Raw genomic sequence first — 18,058 nt, forward strand, 5'->3', positions numbered from 1 at the left:
TGGGGGGGGGGGCAGGGGATCGGTGATGTGCCGCTGCCCTCCTTCCTCCTGCAGGAGGGACAGAGGTGCCCCAGGGAGGGCCATCCTGGGGGCTCCGCCAATGGATGAGTGAGACACAGTTCGGTCAAAGGGACTTTGGGGGCCGAGAGGGGCCTCCTTCCGCTCTGCCAGCCCCGGCTCTGCGGTGTGCCCCGCCTGCCCGGGCCTCGGCTTCCTGTGGGTGCGGGGAGGGGGTCGAGGGGACTGCATGGGCTCACAGGAGGTCCCACGCAGAGGCAACCTGGCCATGTGGGCAGAGGAGACTCTCGCTCTAGCCAGCACTGCTGGATTTGATCTGCACGCAATTCACCGATGCGTCTCTGGGAACATGTTCGCTGCACCAAGGGAGGTGCGCCTGTTTAAGGAAAGCCGTGAGGGACACAAGGGCTCCCCAGGCACAGAGGGCCCCGCCCCACCCCACGCTGCCTGGGGCCCAGGATGTGCAGGACGAGCTTGTAACCCCGGCCGGAGGCCACATCTGCAGGGCCCGGAGCCTGCACCCCAAAGGTGGGCAGGGGCCGTGCCACCCAACACAGAAAGGGACAGCTCTGCAGGTCTCTGGGCCCTGGACCCCCAAGCAGGCAGCCTGCATCCCGAGCCCCAGGTGGAAGGAGCCCCCGGCTGATTGCAGCCGTCCTGTTCTCACCTGGCTCCGGAGTAGCAGGGAAGGCAGACTCCCCGTGCCCGCCCCTGGGACAGCCCCTCCACCAGCGTCCGTTCCAGCCCATCTTCCCGCCACCTCCGAAGTCCAAAGGTTCCTCTGGCCGCAGAGGGCAGCGTGATTACTCACAAGCAACAAAGGTGAGGGGGGGTGTTACCCTTCCCAAACACCCGCCCCCAAGCTGGGGGCCACCAAGCCGCCTGCTCCCAGGGAGGCCGAGTCAGGACCTGGGGTCCCGTCCCCAGGTTGTGGGTCCCACAGCCGAAGGCCCCTCCCACCCCATAGCCTGGCCCAGCTCTGCCTGCAGTGGGTTCCGGCCGAGAAGCCCTCTCCCCACACCAGCACAGCCTCCTTTCACAGGCTTTCTGCCCAGGAGCCTCCAACCCACAGTGTCACCAGGGCCCCTGATGACGGGGGCCAGAGAGCATGGATGGCTCATCTTGGTACCTGCACTCCTCCCCAGAGGTGGTCCGTGGCACTGAACAAAGAGCACTAAGGCCCTCCACCAGGCAGGCAGGCCCGCCCACCCCTGGGCAGCTTGGCCGGGAGGTTCTGAGACCCCTGTCCCAGCCCAGGCGACTGGGGCCACCTGCAGACTGAACAGGGAGACTGAGGCCAGGAGAGAGCAGGACAGGGGGCCTCCAGACTCTGGGTCCCCAGCTCCTCCCCCAGAGGGGGCGGGGTCAAGGAGCCCAACTGTGTTCCTGGCCAAGGTGTGGGGGTCGGTCCTGGGCTCCTTTGGGCAGAGGCCAGTCCAAGGCCTCCCATATCCCAGTTGAGGGGTCACACCTTCCAGCAGACACCAGCTGCTAATGGATGACGTGCTCACAGCAGGTGGGGTGCGTGCTCGGTGACACCTGCTGGCCACCCCCACTGCGCCCACCCGGGGTCCTGGGGTCCTTCCTCACTGGGAAGAGCCAGGACAGCTCAGCTCTGGGGAACAGAGCCCCCCGGGGAGACATGAGAGCCAGGGTGCGAGGGCACCCAGTGACTCCGACGGCCCCTTGCCCTCAGCTCCCCAAAGCCCCCAGGACGAAGAGCCACAGCAGGCAACGTCCCCAGGTTTCTTTCAAGCCTGCAGGATCCTCTGTCCAGATATCGGTCTGAGGGGCAGGCTGGGTCCCAGCTGTGACTCTGCTGTACCCGAGGGCCACCTGGAAGATGGCCCTCTGCACTCCCCTCATCTCTGCCCCTTTCTGCATCAGGGCATGGGTCAGGTGGGGTGTGCCGGGTCAGCCCGGAGCGTGGTCGGCCCTCCATGGGTCTGGAGGCTACAGCGTGGGACTGCTGCCCCCTTGCCCGACCTGCCGCCCCACTGCCCCAGGAAGTGACTGCAGGGGGGCCCACCAGAGCTGGCAGAGCTGTGGTCTCCCTCCAGCCTGTGCAGCCGCTGGGCTGGGGCAGCTCAGAGCTCCGTGGGGCGGTGGCGGGGCGGGGTGGGGGTGGGGGTCCCTGCCCTGGCTCCCAGGGCGTCGGGAAGGAGGAGAAGGGCAGTCAGGGCTGCAGAGGGATGGGGGACCCTGGAAAGGGACCAGCCAGGTCTGATGCAGACAGACCCCAACCCCGAACAACAATGATCCTCAGTGCAGAGTGGCAGCAGCAGGCCGAGGAGGAAACCTGGCCCCGGGGTGGGGTGGGGTGTGGAGCGCACTTGGCCCCAGCAGCCGCTCCCAGCACTCTCCGCTCTTTGTCTAGAATCTTTCTCCCAAGTTGCATCTTTGGATGGTTTAAAATATGCTGGAAATAGGAAGTGCCGGAGCACGGGGAAACCCTTTGTGTGTGGGACGGAAGCCGTCCTCCCGGGAAGCCACCTTTCCCACTGCAGGGAAAACAATGCCCGCCCGTGGCTCAGGGCCCCCCGCGGCGCTCAGAGCTGCCTCACCCTTGACGTGGGAAGTGGCTTGCCCGTCTGAAGGGACGGAAGGGCCGGTACAGAGGTCTAGCGGCTTCCCGGAGATGGCCCAGCTACAGCGGGCAGAGACAACCCAGACCCACCCATGGGGCAGGGACGGCCGCTGCTTGGCCAGCCCCCCCCCCCACCCCAGACACTGCAAAAGGCACAGCCAACGGGGCCAGGGGGTCCCGGGAACGGGCTGTCCTGAGAGAGCCCCGGGGGCTGTTGGGCGTGTGAGAAAAGCCTGCTGCCCCCCACGCCCGCACTCTGCTGGGGGAATTTACCAACCACCCCCAAAAGATGGAGCCTGAAGCTGGAGAAAGGCTGGAATGGGCGTCCTTCCCTGGGCTCACCCCAACGGCCCCGAGACCCACGTGGACGAGCCTGCCGCCCCTACTGCCAGGGATCCCCACAGCTGCCGGGGGCCTCTGCTCCCAAGCAGGACGGAGCCAGACCTGCGTCCCCAGACGCTCGGATGCAATGAAGGGGTGGATGCGCGCGCAGCCTGGCGCCACGGGGAGGGCTTAATCCAAAACGCGATAAATTAAGTCAGCAACTGCAGGCCGAGCTCCGCACCAAAGCCAGAAACCATTCTGCAACTTCCCGCCTCTGCTCTCAGGAGCAGATGCCGTCCCAGAGGTTCGGGAAGAGGGAAGGGTGGCCCGGCGGCGCTCCTGTCCTCTCCCACTGACCAGGGCAGACGCTGGGGGCAGCCCCGCTTGTGTCCAGCGTCTGGTCGAGAATGCAGGGGGAGGACACCAAGGACCCCCTGACATGGGTCCCAGAATGAAGAAACTGTGGACAGCACCCCCCCGCACTCCCGGACCTACTTGGAGTCTGCCAGCTGTATCTCATCTTACTCTTGAAACAGCCCTGCAAGGACACACAGGGCCCATTTTACAGACGAGAAAAGCAGGGCTCAGCCAGGTTATGCCCACGGCACCACTTGGATTTGAATGCAGCTCTTAACCTCTCCTGCCCCCAAGGGTGGCCCGACGCCGGCCACCAGGGCGCAGTCAGAGCACAGCCGCCCCCCTAGAGGCAGCTAAAGGGCCAGAAGTAGCTCCCTGGGCAGAGAAGGAATGTGTGGGTCCCCTGCGCCCCAGCTGTCCCCCGCCCCCTGCCCCCAGCAGCCTGGATTTCTTGCCTGACCGCCTGCTCTCCCCAGACCGGGAGGGCCGGAGCAGACAATGCATTCTTACAACCCCACAAGATCAGCTGAAACTCAAAACCCCAGATTGGGGAGGGGGGGTGTCTGGGTGAGAAGCCTGGGAATTGGGGAGCTCCCAGCCGGTGGGTGGGACCGCTCTGGGCCCAAGCTCCCCTGCACCCCTTCCAGGCAGCAGGAGGGCCCCACCAGTACCGGACACCTGTCACCACCCTCACCCACAGTGCCTGCGTGGCCTTCCTTCCTGTCTTGTCTGGCTCTGGGGACGGAGGGGACGGAGGCCACAGCCAGCCATCCCCAGGCCAGGCCAAAGGAGAGCCGGCCCCTGACTAAGCCGCAGCGCAGGGCGCAGGCTTCCGTGGGATCCCAGGGCCCGCCACCAGCGCCCCTCGCTCTGGACCCTTCTCCCAGCTCAGGCAGGCCACCTGCCCACCGCCACCCACCCCACCCAAGGCAGACCACCAGGCTCCCGTGCCCCCCGCCAAGGCTTGCACACGGGCCCATGGTACCCCTGGCCATCCACTTATAGCCCTTGCTCTCACCCCAGGCCCAGCACAGTCCCCAAGGCACCGGGGGGCACAGGAAACACCAGAAGATAGAATCCTGCCAGCTGCACCCAGGCTTGCGTGGGACAGGCCTGCACTGTCACACCCTGGGGCCACCCGGGCATCCTGGGCCAGTTGGTGTGGGTCTAGGGCCGTCTGGGGGGACTCTTCCCTGTGGGGAAAGCAGTAGGTTCTTGGGTGGGGCATGACCTTCTGCCCTTGTGTGACCTCGCCCAAATCCTGAGCTCCGCTAGTCTCTGGGAGAGCTTTCTGGACGAGGCCTCAGAGTATTAGGAACGAGCTCCAGTGTGGAGTAAAGCTAAGCCGACGCGTCCCATTGGGATCAATCCACGGGACCACCACGTGGGACCGATCTGTGATACTTCTCATAGGGGAGCTCAGAGAGGTGAGTGAGCAGCCCAAGGTCACACAGCCCAGCACAGGCCGTGCTACGGATGTGGCCGCACCATCCCAGCCCGGCCAGGTGGGAGCAGCGTGCTGGGACGGGGGAAGCCCAGTGCTGGGCAACCGGCTCAGACCGAGCCTCCCTGTGTCTTGCAAGCTGGGCCTTCCCGAAACCTGGATCTGCCCACCTGACTCCACTCCCTGCTCCGCGCCCACGGCTCCAGCCCTCAACCAGGCGCGCACGCCACATACCTGCCAAGTGCCTATGCTGTGCCGACCCTGGACCCTGGACCACCCGGGAGGATGCCACCATGGTCTGGGCCCCTGCCATGGTGGATGCCGGGACACACAGCCCTGTCTGGCCTCCCCCGTCTGGCTCTGAACCAGACAGGCCTGGGGCCACCCTCATCCTGACCCCGGAGGAGGAAGTGAGGGGAGCCCCGCCCTTTGGGGCCGCCCCCTAGGAGCCGGTACCGGCCTGGGGAGCGGGGTAATGAGACCCTCGGCTGACCCAGAAGGCCCAGAGGTAGTCACCTCCCCCAGCCCTCCGGATGGACGGGAGACGGAGGCCCCAAGGGGCGGAAGTGTGGCCAGGCCCCCGCCTGTCCCCGCCTTAGCCCGGCCTTTAGTTCAGCATCGCTCTTACTGAAAAGCTCTCAGGGAAAAACACACGTACTCAAAACTCTGGCTTCTCCCCCAAACCTCTCATTTCCAGTAACCGTGAAGTTTCCGCTTCTCAACAACCGAAACAGAGAGGAAATGGTGGGAGGCAGGTCCCCGTGCCCCAGGTCCTGCTGCTGGGCTGCTGACAGATCTTCCCAGAGGCTGCCGCCCACCTCCTCGCACACGCGTCCCCCGTGGGCCCTCGACGATCTGCCGGGGCGGCCAGGGTCCAGGGCAGCGCCACGACCTCCCGGCAGCTTCTGGGGCCCAGCAGGCTGGCCGATGCTGAAACGGGGCCGGGGGCCTCCCCGGGGCCCGGCAGAGGGGCCGCCGCTCGGCTGTGACGGTGCTGGCCCGTGATCTTGGGGTGAAGGAGGCGGGAGGCCGGGAGGGATCCCCGGAGAAGGGGACGGCCCCGGGCCCGAGCGGCACCTTGGCACCAGGCCCAGAGCCGGGGCTCTTCCCAGCCTCCAGCTGTCTGTCCCCCATCCAGCGTGTATCAGACCCTCAGCCCCTCCCTCTCCCAGGCCCACCGCCCTCACACTAAGGTCCATGTGACGACGCGGGACCCGCCTGCACGAGCCCTCGGCTGGGCTGGGTGAGGCTGGCCTTTCGTGCCACCTGTGCGGCGAGAGTTTGTTCAGCAAATCACAGTGTCAACAGAGGGACGAGGGACCGTTTACCCAGCTGAGAAGAGCAACCAATTCAAGCCCTTCAGAGACACACGACTGACACCCAGCCCGGTGACAGACGGAGCCGGCGGGACGGGCGGGGACGAGGCTCCCACCTCACGGAGCCAGGCCAGGCTGCGCGCGGCAGGGTCACAACACGGCCGTTTCTTTGGCGAAAGTCCCGACAACAGAGCTGGGCCTGGGCCTGGCCTACTGCCGCTGAGAGCGGCTCCCACCCGGCACCCACCTGTCCCCGGGCAGCCGTGGGGTGGCGGTGGGCTCTGTGGGCGCAGGTTCTGGAGCAGCATTTGCGCCCGGCACCCGCCCCGCAAGGACTCCCAGGTGAAGGCAGGCGGGGGCTGGCGGCCCGCCCAAGCGACTCTCAGGGCTGGGAACCGCCGTGTAGGCGTTGGAGGTGAGGCCTCCCCAGGGCATCCCCCGCCCCCATCAAGGCCCGCTGGGAGCCAGGACCCTGGGCACTCCTTCCAGGAAACCGTGAGGGCCCCAGAGGGCCGCCGCCATCGCTCAGGCGGAGAGAGGCTCCAGGTCAGACCTCCAAAGACGGCCCCCAGCCCCAGCCCAGGAGAGCCCAAGACCCCCCAGTGCAGCACGTGGCAGGGGGCCCCAGGAGGCCTGAGCCGCAGAGTGGGGCGCGCTGCCTGGAAGGAGAGGCCGGGCCCTCTGGAGGTGTCCACACCCCACCTGATGGGTGCCCACTCAAGGCAGCAGCTCGGTGTCAGGAAGGGAGCGGGGAGCAGGCAGTGCTTGACCTAATACACTCCACAGTGTGGACGACGGGATGATGACCCCTGCCCCCGAGCCTGGGGGAGTGGATGGCGAGGTCGAGGGCCCCCTTTCCCAGAATGCTTCCATCGCAGGGGCAGAGGGTGCAGGGCGGGAGGAGACCCTCAGCAAGAAGGGACCACTCAGTGGTGAAACCCTGGGAAGGGGTTCTGTTCCCGTAGTTCCATGCGTCCCAGAGATGCACAGAGAGCTACCCCCACCTGTGACGCGGGGACCAGCTCGACCCTCCCCACTGGGATGATGCTAACACCGTAGGAGGGCCACTTTCTCAAGGGCCTGCGGGCCCCTCTGGTGCCCTGGAGGAAACACGGAGCCTCCCTGAGCCCCGAGGGCCACTTGGAGGGGACCCATCTGTGGCTAAGAGCGAAGGGCCAGACCCCTGGCCCTCTCTCCTCTCACACAAGGCTGAGTGCCTCCTGCTAGGGGTACACCCAGTAACTCTGAGCTGACCCTGAGGGTCCAGGAAAGGATGTGCTCCCACCCCAGGGAGAGGCCGGGAAGCAGGCAGATGACGTGGGCAGGGGCCGAGGGTCTCACATGCAAAGCCTTACCGCCCGCCGCTGCCCCTAGCTGCTTCTCCTGCCTGCGGCTGCATTGCCTGCTGACCTGTCCCAGCCCATCTGCCCGCTGTCTCCGCGGTGGGCTCACCCCAAGGCCGCGGCAGGCCTGGGGCACCCGGGCGGGGTGTGCCCACAGCACTGGCCTCGCGCCGCAAGCAGTTAAGGCGTCTGCCCTGAAGTCTGGCTCTGAAACAACGAGCCTCCTTCTCCTGCACAGGCCGGGCCTGCGTCTGCCTTGCCCGCCCAGCCCCAGGCCCAGCACCTAGTAAGTGCTCAATAAAAGTCCGCTTTCCCCTCGCATTCCTGACGCTGACGCCGGGCAGGTGGGGCGCTGGCCCTGGAGTCCTGGTGCCCCTCCTCTGGGCCCGCTGGCGCGCAGCCTGCGCCAGCCAAGGCCCAGGGGCAGAAGCCGAGGCCGCAAGCTGATGTGGAGCCCTGAGCAGGCTGGCACCGTGGGCACGCTGGGCCATCCTAACGAATACACCCAATACGTGCCGGGCCCCACTCGAGGGGGCTCCGCAGCTGCCAGGCGCGCGGCCACACAGGCACGGAAATGAGAACCAACTCCTCCAGGAAGCCTTCCGCACGTCCACCACCCCCAACACCCACCCCCTCTGGACTTCTGTCCAAGACCACATACGGACTAGGATGCTGGTGCCACCGCCAGCCAGTCCCTGACAGTCTCAGGCAGGTCAAGTCCAGCGCCCAGAGGAGCGAGGCATGGACACGCACACTGAGTGAACGAAGACGGGTAAGAGAGAGGAGAGGCGCGATTCCATGCGTGTGAAACGTCCAGAACAGGTAACGCCAGAGACAGACGGCAGATGAGTGCCCGCCGGGGCTGTGGGAGGAGAAAGGCGAGCGCCTGTTTAATGGGTATGGGATTTTGTGCCGGGTGATGAAAAAGCTCTGGAACTAGATACAGGCGATGGTTCCACAACCTTGTGAATGTACTGAATGCCACTGAAATGTACACTTTAAACAGCTAAAATCATAAAACTTAGGATATGTGCAACTGACCACCTAAAAGCAAATATCGATCCCCCCCAATCTAGCCATCAGCTCCCCGTGCTCTCAGAGAGCAGAGTCGGGGAGGGTGGCAAGGCCTTGAGAAAGGAGATGCCGGGGGAGAAGCCAACAGAAGCCACTCTGGCAAAGGGCCTTCCTCTGCCTGCCAGCCCCTCCTCTGCAGTACCTGTCAATCACTGCTCCCTCTCTAGTGGGTGTGTCCCCAGCCCAGCGGGCCAGGCGGTAAGGACACCAGAGCCCAGAGCTGGCCCCAGACCGGCAGAAGCTGCCCAGCTGCACAGCCAGGTCTGACTCCTGGGCACCTCTCCACTCCACCTCTCCACCTCTCTCCCACCACGCTGCTGCCCACTGCCACCATCCGGGTATCTACAGGCACATCCCAGGGTCCTGCGGGGATGCAGTTGGAAGGGAGCTCCGGGGGCCACCTAACCCCACACCCTCACGTACAGAGGAGGAACCTGGGGCCCAGAAAGGAGACGCGAGTCCGAAGGGGCACAGCAAACCAGAGCCAGCTGGCTCTGTATCTGCTAGATTGTCTGCGGTGGGGCATGAGGTGGGGCCCACCAGAGATAGCCCCGCCGGGAGCTTCGGGACCGCCAAACACATCCTGACCCACAGTCGTGATGCCCCGAAGCCAGCCACTCATTAAAGCCTCCGGAAAGAGTCTGAAAAGTTCTGGATATGCCCGTACATGAAGGCAAAAGCTGATGCAAGCTGGCCTCAGATCCCCACCCCCTTTCCCAGCCTCTTCATCTCTCAGCCTGTTTTCCCCACCTGGGGAAACTGGGGGTTTAGAGAAAAGCAGAGCTGGCCACCACCCCAAGGGGGTATGAGCCTGGAGAAGAAAAGTCTGCCGGGGGTTTTCTGAGGCCGGATAAAAGCAGCTGTGTGTGGAGGCCTCATCATTACGTTCTTGAGGAAGGCAATCAGGGCGCTCAGTCAACTCTGATACGAAGCAGGAAAGGTGCCCTCCCCACCCCAGGAGGCCCCCACCTGCCAGCGACAGCCATGGCCACCCATCAGGGTCACAGTCAATGAGGAAGACAGCCAGTCCCACTTCTCCTGGGACCTTCGGACCGCCACCCAGCACTCGGGGAGTGGAGCCGTGACGCCCTCTGGACCTGCCCCCCTGGCCCTCCACTCCAGCTTCCCGGGGTCCCAGCACCCAGCCCATGCCCGCCGCCACCCAGTCCCCACTCAGCTGTCCTGATGAAGAGCTTCTCCATCAGCTATCTGCCCTGCCCCACCCTCTTCCAGCTGAGGGCACAGTTTTCCTTTTTTCTCTTTGTTAAAACACGTCACTATTATTTTCTCAATGGGAAAAGCGTTGGCTGCTGTACAGAGGCAGGGCCAGGCCCCAGAAGGCACCTTCCTGCAGAGATCGCGTGCGTGTCCCTGGATGTCCCTGTGCAGTCAGAGGCAGGAGGTGAAGCTTTCTAGCTGACGCTGTGCGTTTGCCGTGTGTTTTTCTAACCCTGCGTCCTTGGAGCCCGGGCTCTGCATAAACAGAGGAAGTCCTGTACAGACCTTGTTTGCTCTCAGCCTAGGAGTGAGGATGAGAATTAACCTGTTCCCCCCACCCCCACCCCACGCCTCGCCCAAGGCTCGCAGGTGACTCACTGGAAACAGACGGACCAGGTGACAGAGACACAGAACGTTCCATCCCTCTGCAGCCGGGCAGCCGAGTCACTTCCACCCGACCCTCTGAACCTCCTCTTTTAAGGGAAGTTGCCGTCCCCACCCTGCTTCCTCACAGAATGGCCAGCGAGGGCCCGGGGCAGTGCAGGCAGGATGCGGCAGTGGTTAGGAACACACGCTCTGGAGAAAGAGCTAGGGCTGGGCTCCACTCTGCACTGTGATGCTGGGGCCGAGTGCCACCTTCTCTGTGCTCCGTTACATGCCTGATCCCATGGTTACGGGGTTGCTCCGAGCCCCACCCACCACGCTCGCCTCCACCTGACACATCATGTGTTCATGCTGCCTCTCCTGCCCCCACACCGGAAAGTGGACTCCATGAGGGCAGGGGCTGTGTCTGCCCTGAGCCCACGGTGCCCAAGTCCAGAACAGAGCCCAGCACGTGACAGGCGCGCAGAACTGCAGAAGCAAACAAGGAAGAGGCACTGATAGAAGCCATCGTGGGCGATGAAGTCTCCGAATTGGCCGGCGCCTCCCAGGCAGCATGCCGCTCGGGCCCAGTAGGCTGCACCTTTCGGGCTCTCTGAGTTAACTTGTTAGCCAACTAAACACTCTCAAATGAGGATCCTGAAACCAGCAGCATCAACTCAAAAGGAGAAGACAGGGAGGAAACGGACCCTGGCCCGGCGCCTGCTGCGTGCCCCTCTTACGCAACCTTACGCATCACCGAGAGATCAATCGTGGGTCAGCCCCGAATGACAGACTGGGCGGGAGGGGGGGGATCTGGATCCAGGTGACCCGATGACCTGAGGTCACGAAGCCACTGGGCGGCAAAGCCAGGCCTCAAATACAGGATCGGCCAAAGCTGAGGGCCACCACACGCTGGCTGGCCGGACTTCCCTTCCAGGTACTCTGGGTGCGACGACGGTGCACCCCACTTCTGCGATCACCTGGAAGACGTCCCGGTAAAATTCTGACTTTCTCGCAGGCAGGGGGAGCATCTGAGCCATCCCGGGGCCTCAGCTCCCAGCCCAGCACCGGGCAGCGCCCCCCCACCAACAAGCCTTTCAGACGGAAAACGCACGCTCACCCCACAGATGGCAGCCCCCAGAGGCCTTCCCACACCGCCACCCCAATCAAAAGGAAAGAGGGGGAGCCCACTTCGGTATCTCCTCAGCACTGACGGGGCGGCACGGAGGCTGGAGATGCGCAGAGGGTCGCAAAGACCCGCCTTAGCCTGCCCCCCGGGCCACCAGCCTCCCCCGGCGGCCCCCGGGCCACCACACGCAGCCACCGTCCAGAGACAGCACTCCGCCCATGGGGACACGCAGCCTTCCCGTCGCGGCCACTGGCCAGCCGGGCACGGGCTCTCTGTGACCTCCCGGAGGGCCTTCACACCAACACGAACCTCTTTTTCCCACCCTGAGCCCTGCAGACACCTGACTGGCAGCTTCAGGGAAGGTTCCTTCTCTTCGGGGTGGAAACACATGAGTCACCTGCTATTAACGCGCCTGGCACAATGACACCACCGTTTCCCACGCCCTGGCCATGCGGGAGCCAGCAAGTCAACAAGAAAAGTCTAGGAACTTTCTGAGGGTCCTGCTGGATGCTGCCGAGCTGGAACTCACAGCCAGGTCAGCAGGGCCCCAGAAGCCTGCACCCTGACACCTCTGAGGAAAGAAAGTGGCTCCCCCTCAGCTAGGAGAGCAGGGCCTCCCCCATGAGCAGACCTCCCGGGGCCTCTGCGCAACGGTGGGTGATGGGCAAGAGCGGGAAGGCACAGGCCCCGGGGTGACCGCAGCGCCCCCCAAACTGCCCAGTGAGCCTGGACCCATGCCTCTGCAGAGCTGGGACCGGCCAGCCGGTCACGGCTCTGATACCCTTGCCTCCCACCCGGGATGCCCAGTGGTGCGGCCTCCGAGGACGGCGCTTCCGTTCACCTTCCAAGTGGCTCTGTGGGGTGTGCACAATGGGGTCTCTGTGTGCCGAGCCCGGCCGGGTGCCAGGCCAGACAGGCAGGCTTCCCGCCAAGGGGGGGCGGGGCGCCAGGCCCAAGGGAGGAGAAAGGCCGGCACCACAGCCCTGATCCCTGGCCATCTTGGGGGGCAGGACTCCCAAAGTGCCCAGGCTTGGAGAGTGGGAGAGCACACCCCCATCCCCTTGAAGTGCCTCACCCTGAGGCCAGCGAGTAAGCCGCAGCAGCATGTACCCCGAGGCACCCCCTTCCCCGCCCAGGCAACACTCGGCTGGAGCTTTGGCCCCGAGAGGCCCAGGGCTGTCCGGGCTCCCCGATCAGACAAGAAGAGACTGCTCCCACTTTCCTCAGCACAGCACTGCCCCCCACCCTCCCAAAGCCCTCTGCAGAAACGCGGAGGCTGCCCCCCGCCCCTACACAGGAGCTCGAGCTCGAGGGGCGGCAGGGAAGGAGTCTGCATTCTGGGAAGCCACGCATAATTAATCACCCAGCATTAATCCACCTCCCCAACAATAGCCACTGCATTTCCACTGAATCCCAGCTGTCGGTCTCTGAATGAAAGGAAACAAGATTTAGGGCATCAAGCGTCGGTGAGGCTTCTGCAGGAGAAAAAGGCCCCAAAAAGCAAAAAAAAAAAAAAAAAAAAAAAGTAGTGCGCATTCATTAGCGTCTGACAAAGACACAATGCACTTTGTCCATTAAACTGCTCACAGACCTGCTTAATTGGCTTCAGTCTGGGGAGGGTGGGAGGCAGTGGAAGGAGGGGCTGCTTGCCCACTGGCTGGGCAGCAGTGAGCCCGGGCTGGGGGTTGTCAAGGGAATGGGTCCTCAGCAGTTGGAATGAGGGCGCGCCACTTCGGCAGCCTGGGGAGGGGGGCGTTTCTCCAGCCACCAAGCACCTCCTCATTATTCCCATCAGGGACGAACTCAAGTTGAAGGGCATCAGCCACAGCAGAAAAACTTCCCTAAGGCTGACTGGTACTCAGAGGCAGGCGGCCAGGCAGTAGATTCTAACCAGATTACCCGACCACAGACCTCAGTTCACAGCTGAGGACCCAAGGCTGGGAAGGTGAAGGGCCAGCCGGTTAGGAGGCCAGAGCTGCAGATGCCAGGACAGAAACCAAGTTTCTGGCAGACACTCCCACCCCCACACCCAACGGAGGTGGGCACAGCCAACAAGACGAGTTCCAACTTCCCTTCCCCAACGTCACCTGAGGCCAGAGAGAAGTAGGCCGGGAAGGCAGAGGGCTGGGAAGGGTGGGTTTGGCTTTGAAATTGTCAGTTTCTTGCTGAGAGGCATCACCTGCCCAGGAGGCGCTCACCTGCCCAGAAGAGGTACCTCCCGGTTGGCAGGGCGGTTGGCAGGGCGGTGAGGGCTGGGCCTCTCTACAGATGCTCCAGAGCCTCCCCGGCAGGTCAAATTATTTCTCAGGGACTTCGGAAAGAAATGGGGTGCCAGCGATTCCCACCTAGCTCCCCGGGAGCCTGAGGTGGCCCACAAAGGAGCGCTCCATCCTCTACGGGCCAGGCCAGCTCCGCACGCAGCATAATTGCTGGTGATTAGGTAATTGCCAGACTTTGTCCAATAAAACCAGCACGTGACCCGCCCAGCCTCTGGGCCGCCTCCAGAAGACAATGGCCCAGTGTTCTGTCCCTGCTGGCCCGCTGCAGGAGGCCGGGGCTCTGCTCCCGACAAAGCAACAGGTCCCTGCAGGGGCGCATACTCACACACAGGCCTCGGTGCCGTTGGGGAACACTTCACACTTCCCGCCATTCAAGCAGGTCTCGCTGGGCTGGGAACATCGCAGGCCTGGGGGGAGGCAAAGGGAGACGTCAGCCTGGCCAGCACCCCAAGGGGCACTGCCCACCCCTCACCTCCTGTCATGCGGTTGCTGGGGGCCAGGGGCCCCAGGAAGCCTGGCATGAACCCCAAGGGGATTTAACATTCCGCCCAGAGTTCTGGGGTCAGCAATGGAGGGAGGGGGAGCCCGTTGATGGGGGGCAGGTGGCTAGGTCATGCTCAAAGTGGAGGCGGGGTGGCCTGAGACGCCTCGGGGACAGCAGTGGAGGAAAGCTGGGATGACCCCGGGCCACGCTCCCGAAGTTCTCACTCCCCACCCCGTCTTCACTGGGGACCCTGGCTGGGCTGAGGCCCCTATCCAACCACCAGGATTGTCTTGCTGTTCAAACAAGTTCTTCGAGGGGGCGGCGCTGAGTGGGGGGTGGGCAGCCCTGGCCACACTCAGCTCCTCCGCTCGTGGGAAAATGCGACAGCTGCAAGGCCCGCTGCCCCTCCCGCCAACAAAGCGCCGGCCGGAGGAATCAGAGCGGCCCATTGTCGCGCCAGGGCCGCCTCCTGGGGCACCAGGACTGCACCCCAGGGACCGGGCTGCGCCTCCACGCCTCCACCGACACCCAATACCAGCTCCCCAGGGCGGGCATCTTCAGTGGCAGCCCCCCCCCCCCCCCGACACACACCCAGGGGAGGGGGATGGAGATGCTCCATTTGGAAGGAATTCGACCCCACTCCCTGGAAGGGGTCAACCAGTCAAGCTCTCGCCTCTTCCTCTTCCCAGGGCTATGTAATTAAGCCCCCCATGGGGGCCGGGGCGGGGTGTGACACCGAACCCTAACTTCAGGAACCGGGGAGCTAATGCTCCCTCCGACTTTTGGGGGAAGAGAAGAATTAATCACCATCCGATTCCTCGGAGACCCTCTTGATGTGAAGTGGAGACAGGAATGACCGACCCCCACACACGCCGCCCCCCCCCCCGCAAGGTTTCCAAACTTGAACTCACAAAGTGAAAGCCCCACCAGTAGCAGCTGTCTTCCGCACACGCGCCCCCCTCCCCAAACTGTGAGCCGGGATGGGGGCAGCGACCCGGCGTGGGGAGGGGACACCGCGGGCGGGGCGGCCAGGAGCCCGGGGACGCCTGGGTCCGCGCCCCTCGCCCCGGCCCTGCGCAAACTCTCTTACTCGGGAAGGAGGCCGGGCCCGCCGGGCCCGCCCAACTCCCCTCTGCCCACCACGCCCGGCGGCCGGGTCCGGCAGTGCGGCTTCGTAAAGACCAGCGCGGCGCCCCGGACCCCACGCTCCACGCTCCACGCCCCAACATCCGCCCCCGGCGCGGGCAAGAGGCGAAGAAAAAAGATAAATGGCCCCAAAGCAACAGGAAACCAAAACCGACTCGATTCAAATCGAAAAGTAGTAGGCAGCTCGTCCGCCCGCCCCGGCGGCGAGCCCCACGCGCGGTATGGCGAAGGACGAGCCCAGGACTGGGTCTCCCGGGCCCCCAGAGGCCCACGCCCGGCTTCAAACCCGACTTCAAACCCGGCCCCAAACTCGGTTCCAGGAGCAAGCCGCGTGAGTCCGCCCCGATGGGGCAGGCGGAGCAGGGGAGGGTCAGCCCTTCTCCCCGAGCCCGGGACTCCGGCCCCTACCCTGCCCCAGGTCGCCCGGTCCCCCTCCCCACCCTGGCCGCCCGCTCCCAGCCACCCGGGGCGCGCGCCTAGGGCGCTGCCAAAAGTTTCCGAAGGCGCGGAAAGTTGCGGGCTCGCGGCGGGCGGTCGCCTACCTCGTGCGGCGAGCGCGGGCAGCAGCGCCAGGCAGAGCAGGGGCGCCAGGAGAGGCGGCATGCCTGCCCGCCGGCTGCCCGCTGCGCCCGGTGGCGGCCTCCTGCGCCCGGCCGGCGGGGCTCGGGCGCACACGCGCGCTCCGGACTGTCCCACGGGCGGTGGCGGCCCGCTACTGCCCTCTCCTTCCTGGCTGGAGGGCGACGCTGCGCTCTCGCGACCTCGCCGGCCCGTCTCCGCGCCCGCGATCGTTCCTCCGCTGCGCCCGCGCTCCGCGCCCCGCGCCCCGCACCCCGCACCCCTGCGCTCCCTCCCACGGCCGAGGCACTAGTGAGGCGCTGGGCCGCCGTGCGCTCCGCCCCCGCCCCGCAGGCCCCGCCCCCGGGTCCCGCCCCCGCCGATCCCTCCGCAGCCGTCGCCCCCTCGCTGGCCGCGCCCCTCCGCGCGCCTGGACCAGCCCTGCACTCCTTGGGGTGGGGCGCGCGTCCCGAACCCGGGTCCTCCGGGGTTGGGGGCCGCGGTGGTGCGGAGCGGGGTCGGGGCCCGGCCCTAGGGACTACTTCTCGTTCGAAAGTTTTCGGAGGCCAAAAGTTTGGTCCGTGGCTGCGGAAGGATCCGGCTCTGTCCTCAGCCGTGCTCGGCGACAATTGACAACGATTTACATCTCAATAGCGGAGGAGGCGCGGGGCGAGTGGGGAAAGGGTAGCCTGCGGGAGGCCGTGCCCCGCGAGGAGCTGGGCCCCGGCAGGTGGGGAGGAGCTGCCGAAGCCCCGTCTGGGGGACCCTGGGAGGCGAGCTCTGGGAGAAGTCGCGCCCTGGGCAGTCCTGGGTGCACCCCTGGCCCGGGGCTCCAATCTTAGGAGCCCGTGGTCGCAACTTTAAGCCTCTGAGAGATCGAGCGCAGACACCCGTGGCTGTGAAGGTTGGGGCACTTGACCCTGAGGGATGGTGGCACCAGGGCCGCAGCCTCTGCGAAGGGGGCTCTGGGTGCCCCCAAGGAAGCATCCTGGGGCCAATGCCTGACGCCTGGCCAGACGGATTGCGCACCAGCTCCCCCAGGAGGGACCCGCCTCTAGACGCCCCTTGGTCACTGTCCTACCCCTTCTCGGGCGCCTCCAGCCTAAGGAGCCGGGCAAAGCACCCGTGGGCCGAGCAGACCTGGTGCTAGCGCTCACGCAGCCCTGGGCCCCTCCCACATGCTCCTTCCAGATGATTTATTTCTCCACCACGATGGCAGATTTGGACATCCTGTACCAGCCCGGGTTAAGTGCTGGGCGCCCAAAATGCCTGCCATAGACCCTACTAAACCAAAGTTTACAGCCTTGCACTGGGTACGGGCACCACCCTGTGTTGCGGCGGGGGAGGCTTCCTGGAGTAGGTGATACCAGAGGGGAGCCTTAACGGCTGAGAGGGACCTAGCAAGGTAAAGGGTCCCGGGCAGGAGAGCCCTCAGGAATGCAGAAATCCCAGAGGCTGGCTGAGAAACAGCCCTTGCCAGGGAGGCCCAGAGAGGTGGGCAGAGTGGGGTTGCCAGGTCGTGGGCAGATCGCACACCTGACCCCAGCCCGCCTGCCCTTGGCACACCTGTTGCGGGGCACTGGCGGCAGCTGGGCTGCTTCTGGGAGCACAGGAGGGACAGCCGGTCCGGGCCCCCCGGGCAGCTGCCACTGGAGCCACCCTGGCCTGCCGCCTCCCAGAAGCTGGTGGCGCTTCTCAGAGCCTGGGGTAACTTCTCTTGGGGTCAGTGCCCAGGAGAGGAGGCGTCTGGAGACAGCAGAGATGTTTATAGAATGGCAGCCAGGAAGCCTGGAGGAGCAGATTTTCCATAGAAGGAAGAGGGGGGTTGCGAAGTCCCTCCATACCTCCCTCCAGCTCACAGTCTCAGGGCTCTGCACACCACAGCCCCTTCGTCTCCCGGGGGTGGACTGAGGACCTCAGGCCAGGCACTCCTCCGGGGCCATTGCCTGTGTGCCCTCCATCAGAGCTAGCATCTCTGCCGATAGGCCCCAGGCCGAAAGTGAAGGCCCACCCAGCCCTGGCTTGGGAGCAAGTTCTCAGCTTTCCGTCAAGGGGCAGCCCTGGCAGAGGGCGCTCGGGAGGAGGGGAGTCTTACCTGGGTCTGCCCGGCTGTGCCCAGTACCCTGGACCTCTGCCCAGGAGCTGGGTGCTCTCATTAGCCCGTGGTACAGACAGCGCAGCTAGGCCTCCCAAGCTTCTAAGCCCTGTGCCACCTGCTTCCTGGAATATCCCATGGGCAACTGGGGCCCCCCGAGGAGACCCTGGGAAAGCCAGAAGTGCCTGGAGCTGGGGAGGCGCCTGTGTGAGGCCAAGGACAGGGCCTGGGCCGGGCGTCCCTCCCCTCCAGGCCCTGGCAAGTGGGCACGGAGCTTTGTCGTTCACAAATTAGGCCTCCCCTTCTCCTCTCTTTATCAAGCT

General features: G+C 65.0%; 1 protein-coding gene across 1 annotated transcript in view; it reads right to left on the minus strand.

Annotated features, from left to right (window-relative positions):
- The window catches only part of NOTCH1 (notch receptor 1), a 47,434-nt gene extending 31,548 nt beyond the window's left edge, over positions 1 to 15,886 (minus strand). The window contains exons 1-2 of the mRNA XM_029204052.1: positions 15,625 to 15,886; positions 13,778 to 13,859 (exon numbers count right to left, since the gene is read on the minus strand). Of these exons, the coding sequence (XP_029059885.1) occupies positions 13,778 to 13,859; positions 15,625 to 15,685 (143 nt within the window). The 5' untranslated portion in view covers positions 15,686 to 15,886. The remainder of the gene's footprint in view (positions 1 to 13,777; positions 13,860 to 15,624) is intronic.
- Positions 15,887 to 18,058: the final 2,172 nt, after the last annotated feature.

Source organism: Monodon monoceros, unplaced genomic scaffold, assembly GCF_005190385.1.
Source record: "Monodon monoceros isolate NGI ecotype Baffin Bay Population unplaced genomic scaffold, NGI_Narwhal_1 Super_Scaffold_5, whole genome shotgun sequence".
NCBI lineage: Eukaryota > Metazoa > Chordata > Mammalia > Artiodactyla > Monodontidae > Monodon > Monodon monoceros.